Raw genomic sequence first — 25,114 nt, 5'->3', positions numbered from 1 at the left:
TGTACGAAGATACAGATATTATATAGCTCTGTACGAAAATACAGAAGCAATATATGGTACTATAGGAATCTATACGAATATACAGATTCGATGTCGTTCTGTACGAATATACAGTAACGATATTAAATATGATGATAATCGGTACGAAGATACAGATATGATATTACTCTGTACGAAGATACAGAAGCAATATAGGATATGACAGGAATCTGTACGAATATACAGATTCGATATCGCTCTGTACGAAAATACAAAAACGATATTAAATACGATAATAATTTGTATAAAATACAGATATGATATCGTTCTGCACGAAGATGCAGAAACGATGTAAGATTTGTGATACGATACGATATTTACCTACTCGTAAATTACGATTGGGTAAGAAATCGGCATGTAATGCCTGGGTGTGAATGTAGTATTGCGAATTATGTTATAAATATTTGTACGAAAATACAAATATAATTTTGTGATATGATGTGTAATTATGTATGAGTACGTAAGTAATGCCGGAGTATGAAACTAGTATGTTAAATTGTAATTACGTGTTACAATACGAAATATTGCGAAATGTAATATTTATAAAATATAATTTTAATGAATATTCATTACTCGGCATGTGTGACACCACCTTTATGACACGACGCTAGCGGTCGAAAAGTGTACCCGCGTCGTGGTAAAAAGTTATTGAAAATTTGGAAATACGTAATGTTAAGGTTAAATATTGTTTGAATTAGTTAGAATATAGATTAAAAACACTGTACGCATAGGTATTTTCAAGAAATAATACGTAATAATTAAAATTAAAGAATAAATATGATCGGAATGCGGGTAGGTAGTCACTTGAAAGATACGAATTGGATACGAAATATTAAGAATTTATGTAAAAATATAGTGCCAACACAAGTATTTAAAAGCCATGGTAATTTTGATCCGGCTCGTAGGAATTTATGTAGGAGAAACCAGGAAAAATGTTCGACGTACCTTGTATTGCTGGCGCTGTCGTCTTTCCGGGGTACCCCTCTGTTAGTAGATAGCTGCAGGCTTGGCAATTTCAAATAATGGCTGGCACGATAAGAATGACGAATGTAATATTTGAATCACTGTTCTTATTTAGAATGTAATGATACTATGAAGAACGCCGACTTGCCGCGTTGAGCGATTGAAGAAGAAGAAGGCTCTTGTCTGACAAGCGACAGCTGACAGCTGACAGCTGACAGCGTGTGAGGAGACGTCGGAACAAATTTCCTGATTTGTGTCATATAAGATTCTATACATTGTCTATACTTGTGATGACACTATGAAATTGAAAAGTCTACGGAACAGTCTGAAATCACCCTTATTAATTTACTTTAACTTTTACTCGCAGGGATTTCAATTTCAATACAGTATAATGTATAGCAGTAATCGCCGCTATAAAAGCAGCTATAGCAATGAGTGTAATTGGTAGAATTAGGTCCAACGCGTAATATTCCGTCCAGGGCACATTAGCTGCGGCGGAGCGCAAGTGCTTGCCGCTTCCGTGTCGCAGCAGATACTCCGTCCACCACACAGCTCTGTCCAACGATGGTTGTTGCTGATCGTGCATAATGTTCCGCAGTTTTACGACGTTTTCCCTGTAGCTGAAAATAGAATTATTTTGATTATAGCTGGCTATACCGACAAAGACGTACCGCCAAGCGATTTAGCATTCCGGTACGATGTCGTGTAGAAACCGAAAGGGGTGTGGGTTTTCATCCTCCTCCTAACAAGTTAGCCCGCTTCCATCTTAGATTGCATCATCATTTACCATCAGGTGAGATTGTAATCAAGGGCTAACTTGTAAAGAAAAAAAAAATTTACACAAAGTATTTCGAACGAATTTCTCAAAGCAAACAAATAAAGCTTGTATCACATTATTTTCCGAATAATTGGAGGGGATCAGGAATGTTCATCTTTATCGTCATCACGTATGAAAGGGGTTAGGCTAATAGTCTACCAGGCTAGCCCAATACGAATTGGCAGACTTTACATAAATAAAGAGAATTTAAGAAATTCTCAGGTATGCAGGTTTTCTCACGATGTTTTCCTTCACCGATTGAGACACGTGATATTTAATTTCTTAAAATGCACACTGAAACTGAAAAGTTGGAGGTGCATGCCCCGGACCGGATTCGAACCAGAGGCAGAGGTCATATCCACTGGGCTATCACGAATAATTTTATTAAAAATTATTCCTGGTAGCCTGGTAGATAATGAATATTATGATTGGAAAGGCGACGAAGTTTTGGTTTACATTAATCATTATGTACATCGTAACTTTGTCAAAATTAAAACTCACATTTTATCAAAATTTACCCGAGTAGTTACTAAATCATCTGTTTCTGGTTTGTGTAACTTAATTAAACATAATTTTTATGAAATACAAATTAATACCTTCCTCAATTTCGAAATATTATAAAAAACTATCACGTTATTAAAGGTAGGTACTTAAGTTATTTAAAAAGATGTAAAATGAAAAAAATATATAAAACTTTCCACCGGTTGAGAGTACCTACCATGTAGTTCAATTTACTTGTATTGAACTTATTTCCAATACAAATAATGAAAGTATGTTTCAATTATTATATAATATTAATTAGTAGTTTTTATTAAAAGCAGAATAAAAAAAGAAGAACATACCTCGTATTTCCAATAACATTTTCTATAGCGTTTTTCAATATTTCATCTGTAAGCGTTTCAATTCCAAGTTTCATTCCAATGTTGTGAATAACATATTTCTCTACATTAAACCATTGATCTCCCAACATCGGTACACCGATGAGAGGCACTCCCGCTGTTAAGGCTTCATCTGTTGATTGCAGACCCCCTTGGGTTATAAATAACTTGATTTTGGGATGTCCTGAAAGTGTTGTTATAATCTTATAAATTTTTTATGTAATCATACTATGAGTAGATTTAGATGTAGGCAAGAAAAATTCCTCCAAGGTATGTTGCTCTGTGTATTTGTGTTAAAACCCCTAATGACAGTCACAACCTATATCTAGGTGAAATGTCCAACATCAATACAAATTAATCAAGTCCAATCACAAGATAGCTACTGTTGTGATGTACGATTTTTTAAAGTTTCTCCAGGATACCATCATCAGATCCTGACATGATAAAAATGGAACCACTTGATGATCACTGGTTATCAATAACAAAATAAAAAAAAAAAGATTTTCTTTTATCTTCAACGTTTACAATCTATATTTTTTATACTTAATGGAAAAAAACATGAATATATTCAAACAACAAAAATATGTTCAATATGTTATTTCATTAAATCTTTCAGTTCTTTTTATTGTGAATACGTGCTGTAGTCAGCACCGCAATAATATTTGTGTCACCCTAATTCCATAAATCACCTACATTCATAAATAAAAGGAATTAATGAATGTATTTGTAATACGACTGACGAATTGACGTATAATACCATCCTAATCAGGGCTATTAGCCTAAAGAAGCCTACTACAGGGCCAAGCCTCTTTACTTATAGATAGAGATAGTGTATAGCTTACTTTATTTGAGCAGCGTTATGAGTATATCGCTGCTCCAATGAAGGTAAGGGTGAATTTGATTGACATTGTAACGATCACATATAACATTTGAAGTGCTTGTGAACTACGGTGGTATAAAACCACAAACTTCCCAACTCTAAGCTTAGAATTTTCGCTGAGGACTCGAACCCAGAAACCTTGTGGTCCGAAGCCACACAAGCTAACCACTATAACAAAACGACATTGCGTACAAAATAAAAGTTTAATTTAACTACTTGGTTAACGGTTCTTAAACACGGTAGAAATTTCTTAAAACATAAAAACAAAACTTACTTAGTAAATCAGACTGTGGAAGCCATTTGGAAATTCTAACATTTTGGGGTCGTCCTGGAATTTCATCCTTGTCCCATTTCCACAAAATATCGTAGGGCAGTTGAGAAAATACAGTTGTAAATACTTTAATTTTTTCTGGTGGAAGAAGTGACGGTCTTACGTTAGTACCAAAACTCATGTAAATCACTCCATTTTTAGATGAGTCAAGGTATGTTTTGAGATCCTATGGTAATAAAACAAACGATAATGTAAAACGAAAATATTCCGCCGATTTATCTGTCTGTTTACGCTAATTAACTTAATGTAAATTGGAAGTACACAACTTAATTAGTGAACCAGATGTAAAGCTTTCGCCAATTTAACATAAATCAACATAGATATTCTAAACAGTAGGTATATTAAATTAAAATTTATAATTAATAAAATGTTTATTAGAAATAAGTATACACTATCTATGTCTGACAAATTGACCCAAGAAGCGCCAATTAGAAGAACAATTACATGGTGTGCTTTGTTAGAAATATTCTAACAACCTCCAAAGTCTCAATAAGAGACTTCAGCGTTTGTTTTAAATTGTACTATGCATTGTTTGTATTTTGAGCTTACAAAAATTAAGCTGTCTAAGGTGCACATTTACTTTAATTAATTCATGTGTCTATAATATATCAAATTAGCGTAAACAGATAAATAAACGGAATGATTGGTATTTGCAAACTAAATGAAGAACTTTGAAAATATTCTAAACTGCTAGTTACAAAAGTTCACGTTTTTGACACAGATTCACGTGTACTTCCGTAAATTTTGATTAAATTTTAATCCAATTTTGCGACACAAATTTCAATGAAAATAATAAAATTAAAATAGTAATATAGTTGCTTACAATTGCACTATTACCTTCGGTAATTCCTTTTTAGGTTTCTGATGCATTCCTCCTAAATACAAAATATTTTGTGAAACAGGTCGATTGGAGTCCCATATTGGATGTGTATTTAAAAATATCATATCAACATTATTTCTTAATTCACTCAGCAAAGGAATATTAGGACCAAAATGTCTTTTTAACATTTCATTTTCCTCGTCTTCTAACAGTTCATAAGTTCTTTCAGATGAAAATTGATGGTACAGCTCCGATATTTTCTCTCGAAATGATAAGTTATGAATTCTTTGGCGAGTTACTGTGGGAAATAAAAGTGGTTGCGTTGGAACACCCATCGTATTAAAAATACCGAATATCGCTCCGAGAGAACTGATTTCTATTACTGGTACTTTATATAAATGTGAAAATGCCAAAGCTGGCCTGACGCATGATTCAAAAAACACAAGGTCAAATCTATTCTTTTTATCATTGATTAATGTTTTAACATGTTCAGATTTCAGTTGCTCTTCAAAAACCGCTGATAATAATTTAAAAATAAAGTTTATTTGTGAGTATGCATCGTTGGCTTTGCCTTTCTCAGTAGTTATGAATGAATTCCAAAGATTGTAAGATACGTCATGTACATCAATTTCTGTTAGATTCTGAGGCGTTTGGCCTTTTGGGAACGCTGGATCAGTAGTTATAACTACAACTTCATGACCGCGTTTAACTAGTTCAAGCACAAGCGGGCGAAAAACTATCTGATGACTTATAGATGGCGTTGGAAAAACAGCTAATATTTTTGCACAATCACACAACAGTACAATAGTTATAAATACAAAACAAACAACAACTATCGCAGACGACATTTCCGCTCTCGACAAGGTAACAATCGAATGATTTATGGTGTTTTGAAATTGTTTTTAGATTCTTATATGGTATGGTATTACATAATGTCATAACAATGGCATAAATTATTTCAAATGATGAGCAGAAAAAATGATATGTAATAATGTCAATTTTGCTCTGTCATTGCTAATAGGTATTTAACGTAATAAATACTTACACGTAAATACGTAGCTTGTAAATGCTAAATTACGAGTATGTCAGAAGTTTGCCTTATTCATTGAAAAGTGTGACTATTATTTAAAAAAAAGTTAATTTGTGTTTAAAATGATGTTACTCAATAATATTTCAAATAATTCCTTTAAAGGTAGAGCAAAATGTTATGTTGTAAAAAATTATGTTGTAAAAGATAACGACATAAGTTGTCTTTTTTTAATTTGAAATTGAAAATTTTCAACGTTTCATTTCATTTTGATGCTTCTGCCTGATCTGTAACATCTCATCATCATTTATCATTTAACAGAAAAACAACGCTTACATGAAGCGTTGTTTTGCGTAACATGCTACACGTCTGGATTTGTAATTCATCAATTATTATGTTAAATTCCTTTGGATTGGTTCATGGACAATATCATTATCATTGAAGTGTTTCGTAACCATTCACTTGTTGGAACGATTTGTCTGCCTGTCTGTCGCTCTGTTTATCTGTTTGTCCAGGCTCCTTTTTGTAACAGCTGAATAGATTTTAATAGGACCTTGACTGGAATATAAAAAAAGTTATTGAGCAATTTACAAATTTTTATCCTGAAGAAATCCATGGGGCCCGCGGGGGTTTATAAAAAAAATATTTTCGATTATTTTTACGTAAAAGACAATTCTGGTCTTGAAAATTTCCCGAGGACGAAATAATTAATTTGGACGACGACTCTTTTCTTTTATTATTTTTGAAGCAACAAAAAAAGAAATTCACGCAGAAAAAGTCGCTAGGAGAAGCTAGCACAACATAATTAGTCACATATTGTTCTACACTAACAAGTTACTAAGATGTTACGAGTAAATCTTAGTACGTAAATCATCTATAGTTATGCAAATACGTTGTCGAATTATCTGCCAGCTTTCATTAATACGATATAATATTAGAATATGGTTTTGTTACTTCTCGAGTAGCGGATATTTGCTTAACTTTGTCAAATGCTTCAGTATTGAGTGTGGTGTTATTGACAACTCAAATAATGTTTATTCGATAATAACCATACGTAATGTTTTGGTTTTGAACAATCAATACTATTGTTATTATTTTTTCAAGTAAACTATTAAAATTAAGCGCTTTATTTTTCGCTAAACGCCGAAAAATCGATGATATATTTCCCTTTTTACCGAAGCATATCCCATGTTTTATAAAAAATGAGGCCTGTGGGCAGTTAAAATGATAATGATGATGATGATGATTGTAGCATATTTGTATGTGTTTGAAAATGGCCGAGCGTTTGTTTTTTATTTTCATCAGGTATCTAATCCGCTAGATGTTATTGTAAGTTCTCATCCTTAACTTCGATTATTGATCTATTCAAGAGCGTGCCATCCTTTGTGTCTTAATTAGACTCTGATGACGTGTTTATCGTATACTCGAGTCTTGATTACTAAAGTGGGCTTGTTAACTATCTATATTAATTAATATTATAAGATTTTATTCTGTTTGTGTTAATATTTTAGATTTTAATCCTGTGTGTTGTGCGTATTTTTATTATGTTTTGTTTTGATTTTATATTTTTTTTATTTGTCTTGTTTTTATGTAATTTTTTTTATGCTAATAAACCTTTATTTTATCAATCTCGTTGTTTTAATTTGTTTATCTAGAGTAAGTACTACGGCTGAGTTTTTTGCTGCCAGGCAGCATTGTGTTCCAGCCTGAACAGCATGGTTATCGATCTAAATACTGACACATGAGCATACTGATGACATGTATGATGGTATACTTATTAATTACATATATGATGATGGACACGACGCATAACATTGTAGGAAGTATTCTTTGCAGGCGTTACAAAGTATTGCTATTATAATATATGAGATGATTTTTTTCTATCTGCTTATTCTGTACATTTTATTATAAAAGCGCGTATTAAATTTTACAGCTCGAAAAAGTGAAAAAGGAAAACTAAGCTTAGCTTATTTATATTTACTTATACAAATAAGCCTAAATAGGGCCAAACTTAGCTATTTTAATTAAAAATAAATGATCTTGATAGACGAACGAAAAAGTGAATAATATAACTGTTTATGGAGGTACGGAACCATTACCAGTAAACATTATGTTTTTTACAATGTTGTTTTACAAAAATAGTTATCATACCGCCTCAATACAAATCAATTCAATTAATGTTATTTAAAGAAATACAGAAAAAAGCAGCTCCATTGGTTTGCAGAATGTGTTTCAAACGCAAGAAATTAAAATTTAAGACAAAGTCATACACAGATTAAAAACTGGGTTAGTCAAGTAAAGCCCCCACATTTAGCTCGTTACGAATCCCGTATGTACAAAAAACTTTTGCGAAAGCAAAGTGAATTTAAAAATCTGAATAAGCTTTTAAGCCAGGAGTCGAATAAATCATTTCGATGGAGCGTGGAACGAGTGCAAATGGAGTGAGGAAACCTATGTGTAAAAGGAAACGAATTTTTATAATTTGTCTTTATATTATCTATTATTTCTGGCTTGTTATTTTTTTGCGATGACTGTTGTTAGGGAAAAAAAATGGTGAAATATTTCGTTGATTCAGTGGTTAGACTATAAACATCTTTGCTATATTAGTATAGACTAATAATATAAAAATATATACGGTCGAATTGAGAAACCTCCTCTTTTTTTTTTGAAGTCGATTAAAAAGGTAAAGTTTGTGGAGTTGTAGGGGGTAATCCAGTGACGTAGCATGCCTTGGTGATTTTTAATTGTATTAATAATTTAATAAATTAATTTTGTTTTTCATCGTTATGTTTTAGTTTTTTGTGTTTTTTTTTTAAATCAATGTAGCTATCTAATTAGTTTTAGTTAGTTTTTAATAATCATCTATAATAGTTTACATAGGATGTTGAGTCATTATATAATTTAGATTTGATGTGATATATATACTTAAAAATAAAGATCTTTCTTTCTTTATTTTTTTGGAAGGTAAATTAGTTGGAGGGAACATATGAAGGGTAAAGATTTATCTCAAAGGAAACAAAAATGCTCTCTTAAAATAAATATGACAGTAGGTAACTTAGCCTATTATGTAAGATGACTCTACCCCGTATGTACCCCTATGTAGTCCCGGGGCCCTGTATCATTGATACGACGGTAGCTACGCCCCTGGGGTAATCTCTAGATGTACTGAACCGATTTTGAAAATTAGTTTACCACTAGAAAACGATGTTATTTGTGTGTGTCATAGGCTACTTCGACCATTAATAACAGAACCTGCCTCGCTAATCGTTACCCCTCTGGCAAAGATCATAAATAAATGATATAACGCGTTTATAAAAACTGTCGCTATAGAATCGATGTTTCATTGTTGTAATCGTTTTCGTCGAGTAATGAGCTCCCTAAAAATGCCGGTTTGTGTATTCAACTACATAAAAATTGTGGCATAAAAAACGGCAAAGAACTTGTAGTTTAGTAAAAGATGGAGTAACGTTTTCATTTGTAAGTATTTACCTTAATTTTATCAAACTTGTAATAAAAACAATTTCTAATCGATTCTTTTGACGGAACGATTCTTGGTTTTGTACAGCAGGCGAGTAGCCTATTTCCCTACGTTCCTATGCACCACAAACACACCAATTGCAGTGATCTTGCAGTTTAATGAATGTATGCCACAGACGCTTTACCTACAGTCTGTGTTAATATGCTGGTTGAGTTGAATAAAAAAAATGCCCATATGAAGGTTAAAGATTTATCTCAAAAAAAACAAAAATGCTCTCTTAAATGATTTAGCCTATAATATAAGATGTCTCTACCCCTGTAGTCCAGTCCCCGTATAATTGATTCGACGGTAGTTACGCCCCTGGGGTAATCTCTAGATGTACTGAACCGATTTTGAAAATTAGTTTACCACTAAAAACGATGTTATTTGTGTGTGTCATAGGCTATACACTTCGACCATTTATAACAGGACCTGCCTCGCTAATCGTTACCCCTCTGGCAAAGATCAAAAATAAATGATCTAACGCGTTTATAAAAGCTGTTGTTATAGAATCAATGTTTCATTGTTGTAATCGTTTTCGTCGAGTAAAGAGCTCTTTTTTTTTTTTTTTATTCTTTACAAGTTAGCCCTTGACTACAATCTCACCTGATGGTAAGTGATGATGCAGTCTAAGATGGAAGCGGGCTAACTTGTTAGGAGGAGGATGAAAATCCACACTCCTTTCGGTTTCTACACGGCATCGTACCGGAACGCTAAATCGCTTGGCGGTACGTCTTTGCCGGTAGGGTGGTAACTAGCCTCGGCCGAAGCCTCCCACCAGCCAGACCCGGACAAATTAAGAAAATCTCAATCTGCCCAGCCGGGGATCGAACCCAGGACCTCCGTCTTGTAAATCCACCGCGCATACCACTGCGCCACGGAGGCCGTCAAAAGCTCTCTAAAAATGCCGGTTTGTGTAATCAACTACATAAAAATTGTGGCATAAAAAACGGCAAAGAAGTTGTAGTTTAGTAAAAGATGGAGTAACGTTTTCATTTGTAAGTATTTACCTTAATTTTATCAAACTTGAAGTAAAAACAATTTCTAATCGATTCTTTTGACGGAACGATTCTTAGTTTTGTACAGCAGGCGAGTAGCCTATTTCCCTACGTTCCTATGCACCACAAACACACCAATTGCAGTGATCTTGCAGTTTAATGAATGTATGCCACAGACGCTATACCTACAGTCTGTGTTAATATGCTGGTTGAGCTAACTAACAATTCTCTGTTGATAAACCAAACTGCGTGTTGATTCGGTCACACTGCATCTATGCATCATTGTTTAATGTTTATTCATTTGTATTGAAAGCAAACATCGTTTATCTCGTGATCGTTTATAAATTGAATATTATTGCTTATTTGGTAGCGGGCTCGTAAATAAAATATGATAATAATTGAAATAAATTTTGGGATAATATGAAATAACAAACAACAAAGAGCAAATTGTGTGTATTTGTTTAACTTATATCTATACTAGGTATAATACTAATAAAATGAGGTAAAGTTTGTGAGTTTTTAGCCCAGTGGATATGACCTCTGACTCCGATTCCGGAGGGTGTGAGTTCGAATCCGGTCCGGGGCATGCACCTAAAATTTTTCAGTTGTGTGCATTTTAAGATATTAAATATCACGTGTCTCAAACGGTAAAGGAACCTGAAAAAATCGTGAGGAAACCTGCATACCAGAGAATTTTCTTAATTCTCTGCGTGTGTGAAGTCTACCAATCCGCATTGGGCCAGCGAGGTTGATTATTGGTCTAACCCCTCCCATTCTGAGAGGAGACTTGAGCTCAGCAGTGAGTCGAATATGGGTTGATAATGAAGGTTGTAGAGGGTAATCTCTGGATCTAAACCGGTTTTAAAATTGATTATATAGAAAGACACGTTATTTGCGAGTGTCATAAGACACATTTATCCCTATACTAGCTGATGCCGCGCGGTTTCATCCGCGTGGTTCCCTTTCCCGTAGAAAAACGGGGATAATATATAACCTATAGCCTTCCTCGATAAATGAGCTATCTAACACTGAAAGAATTTTTCAAATCGGACCAGTATTTCCTCAGATTAGCGCGTTCATCCAAACAAACTCTTCAGCTTTGTAAATATTACTTTATTATTTATAGATTCCCACGGGAATGGCAATAACATGGGTAAAAGTTAGGGGCATCAGCTAGTATACAAATAAACACATCCCTATAGGTAAGGTGTAGTTTGCGTTAGCAAGAGGTTTACCTGCATTTACCCTTTACCTAACATGCTTGGCTGAGCTTAGTCGCTAGGCAATTAACGCGTTTTCGTGTTTAATTTTTTGTGACTTATATTTTGTTCTGAAGGCGTATATTTTTTTGTATTACAGTACATATTTATTTTATCTTACGTGCAGGTAATAACAGAGTCGATGATTTCCGTAGGTACATTATTTTTAATAGTCATCACCATACTATTCGTATTATATGGGACTATTTTTGTTTTTTTTACGTCTTTCAAGATATTTAAAAGAAAACTGTGTAAGCTATATGCAAATAGTTTATAGCCTATATCACAGATCTGTGGCCTATAAGTTTACTGAACAATCTTTTGTCGTGAAAAAACAGCGAGATACCTGTTTTGTCAAATATTAAAATCAAATAAAATAAAAAGTTAAGATATTTGGTGAAATTATTAAAATCATTCACTGCAACTTTTAATTAATTATTAGTATTATTTTATTATCTACAAGTTAGCCCTTGACTACAATCTCACCTGATGGTAAGTGATGATGCAGTCTAAGATGGAAACGGGCTAACTTGTTCGGAGGAGGATGAAAATCCGAACTCCTATCGGTTTCTACACGACATCGTACCGGAAAGCTAAATCGCTTGGCAATACGTTTTTGTCGGTAGGGTGGTAACTAGCCACGGCCGAAGCCTCCTACCAGCCAGACCTGGACCAATTAAGAAAATCCAATCGACCCAGCCGGGGATCGAACCCAGGACCTCCGTTTTGTAAATCCACCGCGCATACCACTGCGCCACGGCGGTCGTCAAAAAAAATGCTTTCGTTAATATAATCAAATGAGTCTAAGAGAAACTTACTAAAATGCAGGAGTCTTGTTTTATTTTACAGAATGTTGTATATAACTAAAACAAAAATAAAATCCCATTTACAAAATAATACGTTCTAAAGGATAATATGTATGTAGGTTCAATACTCTATAGTTGTCTGAAGACTGCACAACGTAGACTTTACACATAATAGTACTTTTTATAAAAGAAAACATATTCGGATCCAAGCTACATTTTCATATAAATTACGTATGAAACTAAAAGAAAACCAAACTCAAAAATAAGCTTTTGATGCTTTGAGACGAGTAAAACATTACGTTGAACAGTAAAATGAATGCAAATGAAGTAAGGAATACGATCAAAGGAAAGCCAGTCTTGTCTTAAAACAAAAGCTTCCTTTTTGGATACTGAATATAAATTTTTGTTTAAACTTTGTTCAGGAATAAGATAAGGCTTCGACTATACAAAATCGGCACAATTTAGGGTAACTGCACATAGAAATGGACAAGATTTAGGCCATTTATACACTTTGTTTGTTAGGGTTCATTTACACGAGCGGCAGCTCTACCGACGACCGCTGTAGACTGCAGTCAGCGACGTCTCGGCGGCAGCCAACTGCATTCAACTGTCGGCGGCGGTCGACGCAAAGATTACAATGTATTATGTCGACGGCGGTCACCCACTGCAGTCGACTTCCGTTGGCGGCCGCCGAGACGTCGCTGACAGCAGTCGGCGTCACTGTCGCCTGCCGCCGAGACGTCACTGACTGCAGTCGGCGACGCCGTCACCTTCCGCTGAGACGTCACTGACTGTAGTCGGCGACGCTGTCGCCTGCCGCCGAGACGTCACTGACTGACGTCGTTAGCAGCTGCCGCTCGTGTAAATGAACACTAGTTGCTTGATCTACTTAGTTGAAAGTATTCAAGCAACTAATCAACGTCAAGCAGCTATCTTTTTTAATCCGAGCCTGCTTTTCTGATGACAGATGGACTGGAGAATTTCTTGCACAAATGATAAGCCTCGCTTTCCAGCGCGGAAATTCAGCCAGTATTCTTACCACCATACCACACGAGAAAATTTTCTATAACTATTAGGATAATAATTTAGCTTAACTTTCAAAAATTATTTTTAAATTTCTTTACGACGTTTATTGTGTAATTTCATTAAAAAATAATGATTTTTTTTACATTGATTTTCTCTCATTTATTTATTTGTCTTTTTTAATTTTTAACAATGTTACAAATACAAAATATAATTATATTTGTATTAATACTACTTCAGCCATGATAGCCCAGTGGATATGACCTCTGCCTCCGATTCAGAAGGGTGTGGGTTCGGATTCGGTCGGGGCCATGCACTTCCAATAGTTTTTTTAATTCTGTGCGTGATAAGCTAGAGGACGTGCCTCCGACTTTATAGACAACTAGCGGACGCCCGCAACTTCGTCCGCGTGAAAATCGATGTAAACTTTCAACTACCCCTACCCTACCCCGACAATATTGGTTTGTAGTACATGATAAGTATCAGAGATGGCGCTGTATGTGAAAAAAGATTTTCCCGCTTTTCTGTTGAAATTTTTCCTGAATTTTCTTTGCTATAAACCTCACGGAGCCCGAGACCTTTCCAACGAATGCAAAACCGTGGAAATGGGTACGTGCGTTCTGGAGTTATAGCGTCAGGAAGGAAAACCCGACTTATTTTTATTATAGACAACTAACTAACTCTATATACTAAAAGAAACTGTCATTCTACGCCGACGAACAATTTTTGATGTGAAACATCTATAGCCGCACGTAAAACCGATGTCTGGCGTGGCGACGCATGCCGTGGCGACGCGTCACCACCCTATATGATGGTATAACCACTCATCTGTTAAGTCAATTTACAAAATAACATCTGCCAGGCGTCCCGTGATAGCTCATTTTTTTTTTTAAGTTATTTCAAAGATACTTTCGTAAGAAATTTGTTCCAATGTTCTTTAATAAAACTGTTCAAAAAGATCAATATATTGCTTAATTGTTATCTACTTTAAACGACTTGCATACCGTTAATTAACTGGTGCAATTATTTAAGGTAATTAACTGCCTTGTTCAATATTCAGTACAAATGCAGTAATGATAAGAATTAAAAACAAAACAGTAGATACAAATAATGAATTGATAAATACGCAAAATACTCAATTATTTTGAGTATTTTGCGTATTATGCTGTAATGATACAAATTTTATCTAAAATAAAAAGGTTAAAAGCGCCGATAAGTAAAAAGCTGAAAGTTCTACACATTTGCAAATTAGAATATAAATAATCACAAATTTGCATATCTATGTAACTTAACACACTTAAATGTATGTGTAAACTACATAAATAACTTCTGTATAGTTTTAGATTGTCAATCAATTATCCGACTAATTATTATTAGATATATTATCTTTAGATATCTATACTAATATTATAAAGCTGAAGAGTTTGTTTGTTTGTTTGATTGAACTCGCTAATCTCAGGAACTACTGTCCGATTTGAAAAATTCTTTCAGTGTTAGATAGACCATTTACCGGCTGGCTATAGACTATAATTTGTTCCCGTATTTCTACAAGAACGGAAGCCACGCGGGTGAAACCGCGCGGCGTCAGCTACTTGTAATATAAAGTTAAAATTTCTTTTTTCGAAGTTCTAAGAAATTGAAACATCGCCGTATGGTGGTACTGCACAACTGTTTCAATTCTTTAGAAATTCGGGTTTACGTTTACGCGATTGTCACAGTATGAAAACATTGAAAACTCCCACTAGGCACTCAGCTATATGAAAAAATTGTAGGTGCTTCATATAAATAACATTGAAAAACCTGATTATATATTGCAACATCACAGACACGCTGAAATGGGTAAGTAGAAAATGTATGAAAGTTAACCATTAATACCTAACCTACTATAAATTCCTTTGAAGTCACAGGAGCCACTAGAAAATAACGAGCCAGTTTTCTCGGCAAGATAGCTACGGAAATATATACGGTTACGAAGCATAGCGAGTGTTTAAGCTTTGTGACAATAATTTTACATTATTCCCATAATGGTTAGTTGATCACGTTCTTTGCTGTACGTGGTCTAAATGACCCCTTACCTCTGTTACTTTTGGTCCGGTTTACAAAAAACATAGACATCTCTGTGGTGCAAATAGCGTTACTTTAATTTAATTTATTAGCGGAAAGAGTTCAATATATAATATTAAGATGTGCTATTAAGCTAGGAATCCGTGGCATAACGGCAAACCTCATCATTATTATTAAGCCAGAGAGTCTCCTCTCAGAATGAGAGGGGTTAGGCCAATAGTCCACCACGCTGACCTAAAGCGGATTGGCAGACTTCACACACTCAGAGAATTAAAAAAAATCTCGGGTATGCAGGTTTCCTCACGATGTTTTTCCTTCAACGTTTGAGAAACGTTAAACGTTTAATTTCTTAAAATGCACACAACTGAAAGTAGGAGGTGCATGCCCCGGACCGGATTCGAACCCACACCCTCCTGAATCGTTGACAGGGGTCATATCCACTGTGCTCTCACGGCAAACTTACCAGTAGCTAAATACAGGTTCAGTTTGAACTTGTAGAACACTGCAAAAATAAGGCTTCAAAAATACTCGTATTTTGAATTAAAGAAATATATCCCTTTAAAGAAATAACTTTTAGCACATCAGTTCGTTTTTACTTTGTCCTGTAATACCCCACGTTTCATCCGGTTCCGTCGCGCACCTGTTACCCGATTCTTTTTAAACTAACCTTTTTATACGTACAACAAACTTTACTAATATTTCAAACTAATATGATTTACAAATCGTGAACAAAAGATACCTGTCACGAACTGTATATTCTAAATATTCGGAACATCGAAATGTAGCTCTAAGAATACAATGAGGAATGTAAGCTAACTTTTTAAAATCGTTTATTTTTTACAGTCGTCGTCGTCATCAACCCATATTCGGCTCACTGCTGAGCTCGAGTCTCTTCGCTGAATGAGAGGGGTAAGGCCAATAGTCCACCACGCTGGCCCAATGCGGATTGGCAGACTTCAGACACGCAGAGGATTAAGATAATTCACTAGTATGCAGGTTTCCTCACGATGTTTTCTTTCACCGATTGAGACATTTGATAATTAATTTCTTAAAATGCACACAACTGAAAACTTGGAGGTGCATGCCCCGGACCAGATTCGAATCCACACCCTCCGGAATCGAAGGCAGAGGTCATATCCACTGGGCTATCACGGCTCTACATGATACAAATATTAATTTACACAGTACACTAACAACAAGAATCCTTAAAAATTTTCACAAAAACAGTTGTATTTTACTTACATAATTATTTTCCTTTTTAAAGTTTAATAGTATAAACCACAAACTATCCCCTAAAACCTAAATTCTCGTTTGAATTCTTGTTGTATTTATCTACAAAAATCACACTAATATTATAAAGGCGAAAGTTTGTCTGTATGTTTGTTCCTCCTTTACGCTGGGGCTACTGAAGTGATTTGGCTGAAATTTGGATTGGAAATAGATTTTACTCTGGTTTAACACATGTGATGAATCTATGGTTTCCGTGGGATTTGTGAAAAACTAAATTCTACGCGGCCGAAGTCGCGGGAGTCCGCTAGTAAAAGAGAAAACAATATTTTAGAAAGATCACAAAGGATTTACAAAGCATTTTTAATCGTTCTGAATTTAAAAAAGGCTCAGTAAAACGAGAGCCTACGACAGCCAGACATACTTCATTTTAAGAAGGCCAAAACATAATAGAGTAGCCAATTATGGAATTTGGACCGCGGTGCCTTTGAGATATAGTAAGTTTCTTTGTATAATTTTGACATTTTCTAAGTGATATCATGAGGGATCATGTATCCAGTCCCCATATCTGTAGCATTGTGGCAAGCCTTCGCTACAGACTCTATCGTTTGATTTAAACAGCGTTTTTTGAAAGTTTGATGCGAAGCTAATATGTAGGCAGAAAGGAAAGGAAAAAATACGCTTCCTCAACCATTCATGTATACCTTGGATAGTTTAGGGGTAGGACCCTCAAAACCGGCTATCTAAGCCACCAAAATCCAAAATCTAAGATTGACTATCATAATCTGTAGGGGCATAGTCAAACAATTTCTTATCGTGATCGAATCAAAAATGAGGAGATCCGCATACGAACCAAAGTCACTGACATAGCTCAGCGAGTCGCGAAGCTGAAGTGGCAATGGGCAGGTCACATACTTCGAAGAGCCGATGGACGTTTGGTTCTCAAGGAATGGTGACCCCGCACCGGAAAGCGCAGTGTTGGTGGACCCCCCGCTAGATGGACCGAAGACATCAAGCGGATTGCAGGGAGCCGCTGGATGCTGGCGGCTCGACACTGTTATGTTTGGAAGTCCAGTAGACGTCCATCGACTGATAATGATGATGATGATGATGATGAAGGCAAACGAACTTTCCGCCTTCATAAAATGTCTGGCTATTCAATTTCTTAGTCCATAATAAATATCACATTCCATTACACTAAAGTAAAACACACATAAATCTATTCACTGAGTATTAACGTTTAAGGTAGAATATTAAAAGCACCCATTTATGTAGAAAAAGCTGGTTCAAGGGCGAGTCTATTTGCGTAAAAAATAACGCAACACATCTGTAGGAACAGGGCATATCTTAAGTGTACTCCCGAAAACGATTTCCGCCTGAGTAGAGGCGATGCTCGAAAAAAATCAACCCCCCAAAAACATATTAATCTTCGTCAAGGTTTAGGCGAGCATTTTATCTTTCTACATAAATCTTTGCGCTAACATAGGCTACTCATATTATACCGTATGTATGGAAGTATGACTAGGTTCTCAGGTTTGTTTTTCAAAATTTTTGGTCTCAGAGTGATAAGTATTACCCCAAGATTGAGGAGTAAACATACAGAATATTAAAAGTTGTAAACTTTTGATTTAATATTTTCAACGTACCGGTAAACTGTCGCTTTGAATATAAAATTAAATATTACGTTGAAAAAAATATGAATCCAGTAAAATATTTTGTGTGAGAATACTACGCTTACATATTGCTTTGTGTACACTAAGCATTTTCGCCTTCAGTTATTGTGTTGGCTTTTTAAGCGGCTCACAAACGTAGACGTTCATTGTATCCGTGATGATTTTGATGTCGTGATGAGGATAATGATGATGATGAGTCACAAAATAACACTTTTGCCGTATTTCAATAATAAATTACTTCATATAACATAGTAAAGTAAAAAGAACAATTATTGTAATAGAGTCGTGGAATGCTAGAAAATAATAAAACGGTTCAGATCTTTATACTTTGCCAAAATTAAAGCTAATTTGGTATAAAACTCTACAAAATGTTTAAAGAAATGAGATTTAGCAAAATAATACACTCATATAACATCACATCGACGGCTCTGAAACATAAACGTTAATACACTTCAATCATTGTACTTTTTTTTATACGAGCAAATGTTTTTTAATATTTTATTTCTGTATTTAGTATGCAATAAAATGAAAAACAAACATCTTTTGTCATCAACATAAAAAAAAATTGCATTATTTTTGTACATAAACAAAAAATGCTTCAAATATAAACTAAACGTTTTTAAACGTTTTTATTAGTGTTCGTAGTAGCAGTTTTTATTTCCAGTTGCCATAACCACATGTCTTCTATTACCAAAGTGTCTACGTTTGCGGGGCGCTTAAAAGTTTGTGAATATTATCCACTTTCAAGCTGTGTTGTCTGCGTTTATACCAAATATTTTTTTTGCTTTTGCTTCTACGTGTATGCCATTTATGTTTCTTGTGAGTTTTTATGTAATCTAATATTATAAAAGTTTGCAATGTTTCACGTAACTTGGAATTGATTTTCTTGGCTGAACATGTCTATTATCTATGTATCAATAAATGTAAAACATCTGAATACTATCAATTTCTTAATTGCTAGAAATTTCTTTGACATTTAAAAAGTTTAAAATTTATTAAATATTATTTCGAGGAATGTTGCTTTAGCCAAATTGGTTTAGTTGTTGCGGGTAAAGGAGTTACAAACATACAAATACAAACACTTACACACAAAATAATAATATTAGTGGGATGTGATGTGATGATAACAGCGGCAGACGACCTTTGACCAGAGATTGTAGTCAAGGGCTAACTTGTAAAGATTAAAAAAAAAAAAAAATATCTTGAACGAATCCGTTTTAAAATAAATAATTAAAAAACGATATTATAAATCTATTTTATCAATCCCTATGGTATTTTTTTATCTGAATAAATAAATATTTAAAAATATCCTTGAAATGAAAATATGATACAGAATACATTCGCACCACTTAAGAACCCTCATCTTGTGAACATGACACTTGAGAAAAACAGGTCAGGTCAGCACAGAAATTCAAAGATCTATTTACTCCATTTTAATTCAATGGAAATGTTACTAATGAGGTTGTATAATATTATGAGAGGAAAAATTTCATCGAGCAGTTTTTTTCCTTCGGGGTGATTTATTATAATGGTTGTAAAATTTCACTAACATGGGCAATTAAAATCGCTATAATCTAGTCTGAATTCTCGAAACGGAAGGCCTTCAAAGTTATTGTATAAATAATAATATGTATCCGTTTATAAGGTTAAATTAATTTGGGTTAAAATAAAGTGTCGACCACTGTGCCAGCTAAAATAATCTGAATCAAAATTCACTGAAATAATATCTATTATGTATGCCGATATAAACTGAAATAATATATTTTTATGTATCTTATCAAAACATAAAAGTGAAAATGGGAGCTAAATTCTGTGATGTGTGTTGTTATCGAATATGACAACAAAAGAAATGATATCTAAGTGGGTGCGAAACTCTATAGATTATAGTACTCAGAATACATTAAAGGTCGAAATTATAATTGGCTAGTGTGTAATAAGAAATAATAATGCGACCTGTATTGAATCAGTGAAAGAAAGATAACAGGACAAGGACATTTAAATAATTGCACGCACTTAAATCTTTGCAATAATTTTATTTTTAAATATTCCTTAAAACGTAACTTACTTCAAAGGTCAAGTACCGAAAATAAATGCCAGTTAATATTAGTATTATTTGGGCTTGTTTTGTTTGTTAGTAACCTAGAAAGATTTTAAGAATACTAAGTGTTAAGTTAGAACCGTAGTTTTAACTTTGTGACTAAATTTTAACTAAGTTCCACAATGCCTAGTTAAGTCGACAATTTTAGGTTGATACTAGCAAGTATGGTTCTTAATTATTATCTACAAACCCAACGAAAAGTGCTCAGTACAATGAAAAAAAAAAATATATTACAAAGTTAGGTCCAAATTGCGGAAAAAATCATAAAAAAATTTAACTCCTAAACTAAACAAAATCGTAGAATATACATGGGGGTGATTCGGATACCCAAGGCATCCAAATTTTAACTTTGAACGTCAACTCCCCGGCCATGTATAGAGTTTACCCACCACGTTTCTCCAAAATAGACAAAGAAACGCAGACAACACAACGGGTTATCGAGCTTTGGGTTATAATATTCGATTATTTGACGATCATTATCAGATGTGTCTAATGATTACTCAGACCAATTATAGAAGAACCTGTATCGCACTCATAGTCACGAACATAATTGTCTGTCATTTTCTGAGGAAAACGAGCTTAGATTTGGTATATATCTTATACTAAATTAGAAGTTTTTGCCCGTTTTTTACACAATTACACAATTCAATTACACAAAAAGGTATTTTTACGGAGCTCTTTAACCGACGATCACGATTACAACTATTTAATATCGATTCTATAGAGACAGTTTTTATAATCGCATAGATCGTTGATCATATACTTTGACAGAAAAGTAATGTCTAGCGAGGCAGGCTACAATAATTGGTCTGAGAATGATTATGACCGGGACCGACGACTTTACATTCTCTGCGAGGCACGAAGGTGGAACACCACTTAATAACCATCTTTGAGCTGAGCATATTTGCTCAAAGTTGAAAGAATGTGAGTAAAGTAGTAGCATATTTTACTAGATATTATACGTAGATGTAGCTCTAATGCGGGTTGTCGCACTCTTGGTGATAAAATTTGACATAAATATCATTCTCAAATGATAATGATAACGTTCGGGACCGACGACTTATCTTTCTGTACGAGGAATTCCACCTTCCACCAAGACCAACTATCTCCTTGCTGAGTATGTTGCTAAAAAAAATTAGAAGAAAGTAAATACAGTGCTAATATTATAAACGCGAAAGTTTGTATGTTTGGATGATTGTTACTCTTTAACGCCGTAACTACGGAACCGATTTGGCTGAAATTTGGAATGGAAGTAGTTTTTACTCTGGATTAACACATAGGCTACTCTTTGTCCCGAAAAATCCATGGTTACTCGAGTTTTGCAAAAAACTGCCGATTTTGATGGTATGAATGTTTGTTACTCTTTCACGGCTCGGCTACTGAACTGAATCACCTAAAATTTGAAGTAAAGGTAGACTATAGTCAGTCTGACATAGGCTACAATTATTTCGGATAAATCCATGGTTCCCGAAGGATTTGTGAAAAACTAAATTCCACGCGGACGAAGTCGCGGGCGTCCGCTAGTTTTACTATATTTTACTCTATTTATCATCTCTGAGCTTGTTTAAATTTGAGCACGATCTCTTGAAAATACATTCCGGGTGCGGTTGGCGGTCACTTAAAATATTGGACGTCAGTTAAATATTGGTTCATATTATGTTGAACGCAAATTGCTTTCATCTGATTTATGGTGTTTGGGTGTCCCAATCTTTCTTTCAAACATATAGTCCACGTTGTAGTGAGTGGATATTACTTTATAATAATTTACTAAATGTAGCAACTAATTTGGTGGTAAAATTGGCTAAGGTATGGTCTGGTGGTACCTAGGCATTAGGGCGTCGTTAGTTACCACCCTATCGGCAAAGACCTACACCAAGTGATTTAGCGTTCCGGTACGATGTCGCGTAGAAACCATCGGATTTACGGGTAGATTAAATTTGGGGCAAGTAAGCACACTTCCAACTTAATCATCACATAACACCAAGTATGGTCACAGCCTAGGTGAAATAAGAAGTGCAAATGATTAAACAAACTGAATAATTTAAATTTTATTTTATTTATTTGTTTTCTTTACAAGTTAGCCCTTGACAATCTATCCTGATGGTAAGTGATGATGCAATCTAAGATGGAATCGGGCTAACTTGTTAGGAGGAGGGTGAAATCCATTCCCCTTCCGGTTTCTACACGACGTCGTACCGGAATTAATCGCTTGGCGTTACTTCTTTGTCGGTAGGGTGGTAACTAGCCACGGCCAAAGCATACCATCCAGCCAGACCTAGACCGATTAAGAAAACCTCAATCGGACCAAGGACCTCCGTCTTGTAAGTCCTTGCGCACACCACTGCGCCACGGAGGCCGTCAAATATACTCGTATGTTAAATAAATATACTGTAGGTATATTATAAAATAGGTGCAAGACTTGTAATCTAAAGTGCAAGGCGTTGGCTAATGTACTAGTAATTTTCTAACTTCTTAGTACCTTGAAAAGCAACCATTGATAATGAATAATGAATATCGAAGGTTCATAACAGTTATTAGATACACTCTCATAGCAACCATTATCGTGATATTATATGACACTGGGTGCTATTTATAAATATCGTGTATCCAATTCTGATAATACAATGGAGCAATAAAAAATATTGTTAGCAGTTCGTAATAGATTGGAATTTTGTAAACGTATATTTTATTACTTGATATCATTCTTGCGTAACAGTTATAAATTCCAGAATTTCTTTTATTTTTGGTGGATAATAAATTAACTATTTTGTTGTATTTCCGATTTATGGTAGGCATCTACAGATCCGCATCGTTCGTATTGGACGCATCGCATTAAACGGAATTAAATATTCTTTGTATAGAAAGTCATACAAGTGCGTCCACTGTTCCGGATCGTGCCTATTGGATGCATCGCATTAATCGTCTACCTGTGTTAGTCTACCATTATGCTATGCGTTCACTGATCCACATCGTAGTATCGGACGCATCGCATCGAACGGATTGTAGTATTATTTGTGTAAAAAGTCATACAAGTGCGTCCACTGATCCGCATCCGTACCGATCCGATTGCATCCGTTCGATTGCACGAATCTTCCGTAAAATTAAAAATCCGCTTAATTCGATGCGTCAGATAGATTCCGATAGGTTCAATGAGGTACTGTGGACGCCTGCCTTTAACAAACTTTCATGATAGACCAAGAGCCTGCCCCTATGATTGGCAGACATTTAGGTAGGCTGAAAGCTTGTCATCATCCTACCAATGGTAAGTACGATAGCCCGATTATGGAGATCCGCAATTTTCTACATATAGAACATATTTTTTTTCATTTTCTACAGGATATCATGAGGAATCATCTCTTTTGAAAAGACAGTTAACTTCGTAGCAACCCTTAGCTAGTGACTTTTCTAAAGTTTTCTAAAGAAAGTTCTATTAAACAAAAAAAATTACCGTGTTTTTCGAAGGATTGCCTCGAAGCTTATTGACTGGTGAGTGATGACTGGGTAGATACGTGATTTCTCATATTTTGCCTCGTAAAATAATTAAAAATACGCTTAATATTTGGACAGGTTGAGGATCCTTGAACCCTGTTATTTTCATAACTCCAAACACAAAAAAATAGTCCAAACTTCTAAATTGGATATTGTACTTACTTATTACGATACGTTGGAGAAAAATATGTTGACAAACTAAGGCGCAGTCTCCTTGTCTATAAATTATGGCGCGTCAAAATAAAAATATTGACCTCACAACATGCTCAAAGCAAATTGCTTCCACTTGATTTATGATTTGGACATGACTCCAATATATTACTCTAGATTAAAATAAGTTTGTAAACAATAAATACGATATAATACGCATCTCTTTATGGTCTACAAAAATATAACATCTATCTCAGACAATTATGAGATATTTAGATACTTATAAAAGACTCATCAAGCCGTGATAGCCCAGTGGACCTGTGACCTGTGCCTCCGATTCCGGAGGGTGTGGGTTCGAATCTGGTCCCGGGCATGCACCTCCAACTTTTCAGTTGTGTGCATTTTAAAAACATCGTGAGGAAACCTGCATACCAGAGAATTTTCTTAATTCTCTGCGTGTGTGAAGTCTGCCAATCCGCATTGGGCCAGCGTGGTGGACTAAGGCCTAATCCCTCTCATTCTGAGAGGAGACTCGAGCTCAGCAGTGAGCCGAATATGGGTTGATAACGACGAAAAGACTCATCGCAAACTCTCCGTGCATGAGTAATAATATCAAATGAAAAATAAAAAATACTCAATTTTCCAAAAGTTCTTGAGCAGTACTCAAGTCAAAATTAAATGAGTCATTTAATTTAATTAATATAATTATTATAATAATTGTATTTGTAAAATTTAATTTTGTAGCCGAACAGTTCTAAAACAAACTCTTTTCTTTAAAATAGTAGTATAGAGTGATATTATTTCAGAAACCAACTCACAGAAAGTTATCCTAAATAAGTGGGTAGTTAGGAATCCTTTATAATTCAAAAAGTAAGTTAATTGAGATGAGAAGTAAGTTTAATTGAAACATAGGTTTGAGAATAATAAATAAAATAATCCTTTCATAGAATTTTCACCTGTACAAAAAGTTGTCGTTCAAATAACTATCATTCTAACGATTTTTTTCAAGTCTTTTCACGAGACTAATGAAAAGAAATATTATTTTTATTTACAGT

At 34.7% G+C, this 25,114-nt stretch overlaps 1 protein-coding gene across 1 annotated transcript; it reads right to left on the bottom strand.

The window, feature by feature from the left end:
- Nucleotides 1-1,318: 1,318 nt before the first annotated feature.
- Nucleotides 1,319-5,576, bottom strand: LOC112045621 (UDP-glycosyltransferase UGT5-like). The gene is made up of 4 exons (XM_024081887.2): nt 4,746-5,576; nt 3,852-4,074; nt 2,662-2,881; nt 1,319-1,622 (listed from the first exon to the last, which is right to left on the bottom strand). Exons 1-4 carry the CDS (start codon nt 5,574-5,576, stop codon nt 1,343-1,345), a joined length of 1,554 nt encoding a protein of 517 aa, XP_023937655.2. The 3' UTR covers nt 1,319-1,342.
- Between the last annotated feature and the right edge of the window lie 19,538 nt (nt 5,577-25,114).

Source organism: Bicyclus anynana, chromosome 2 (assembly GCF_947172395.1).
Source record: "Bicyclus anynana chromosome 2, ilBicAnyn1.1, whole genome shotgun sequence".
Classification (NCBI taxonomy): Eukaryota; Metazoa; Arthropoda; class Insecta; order Lepidoptera; family Nymphalidae; genus Bicyclus; species Bicyclus anynana.
This window is presented reverse-complemented; position numbering and strand designations above follow the sequence as displayed.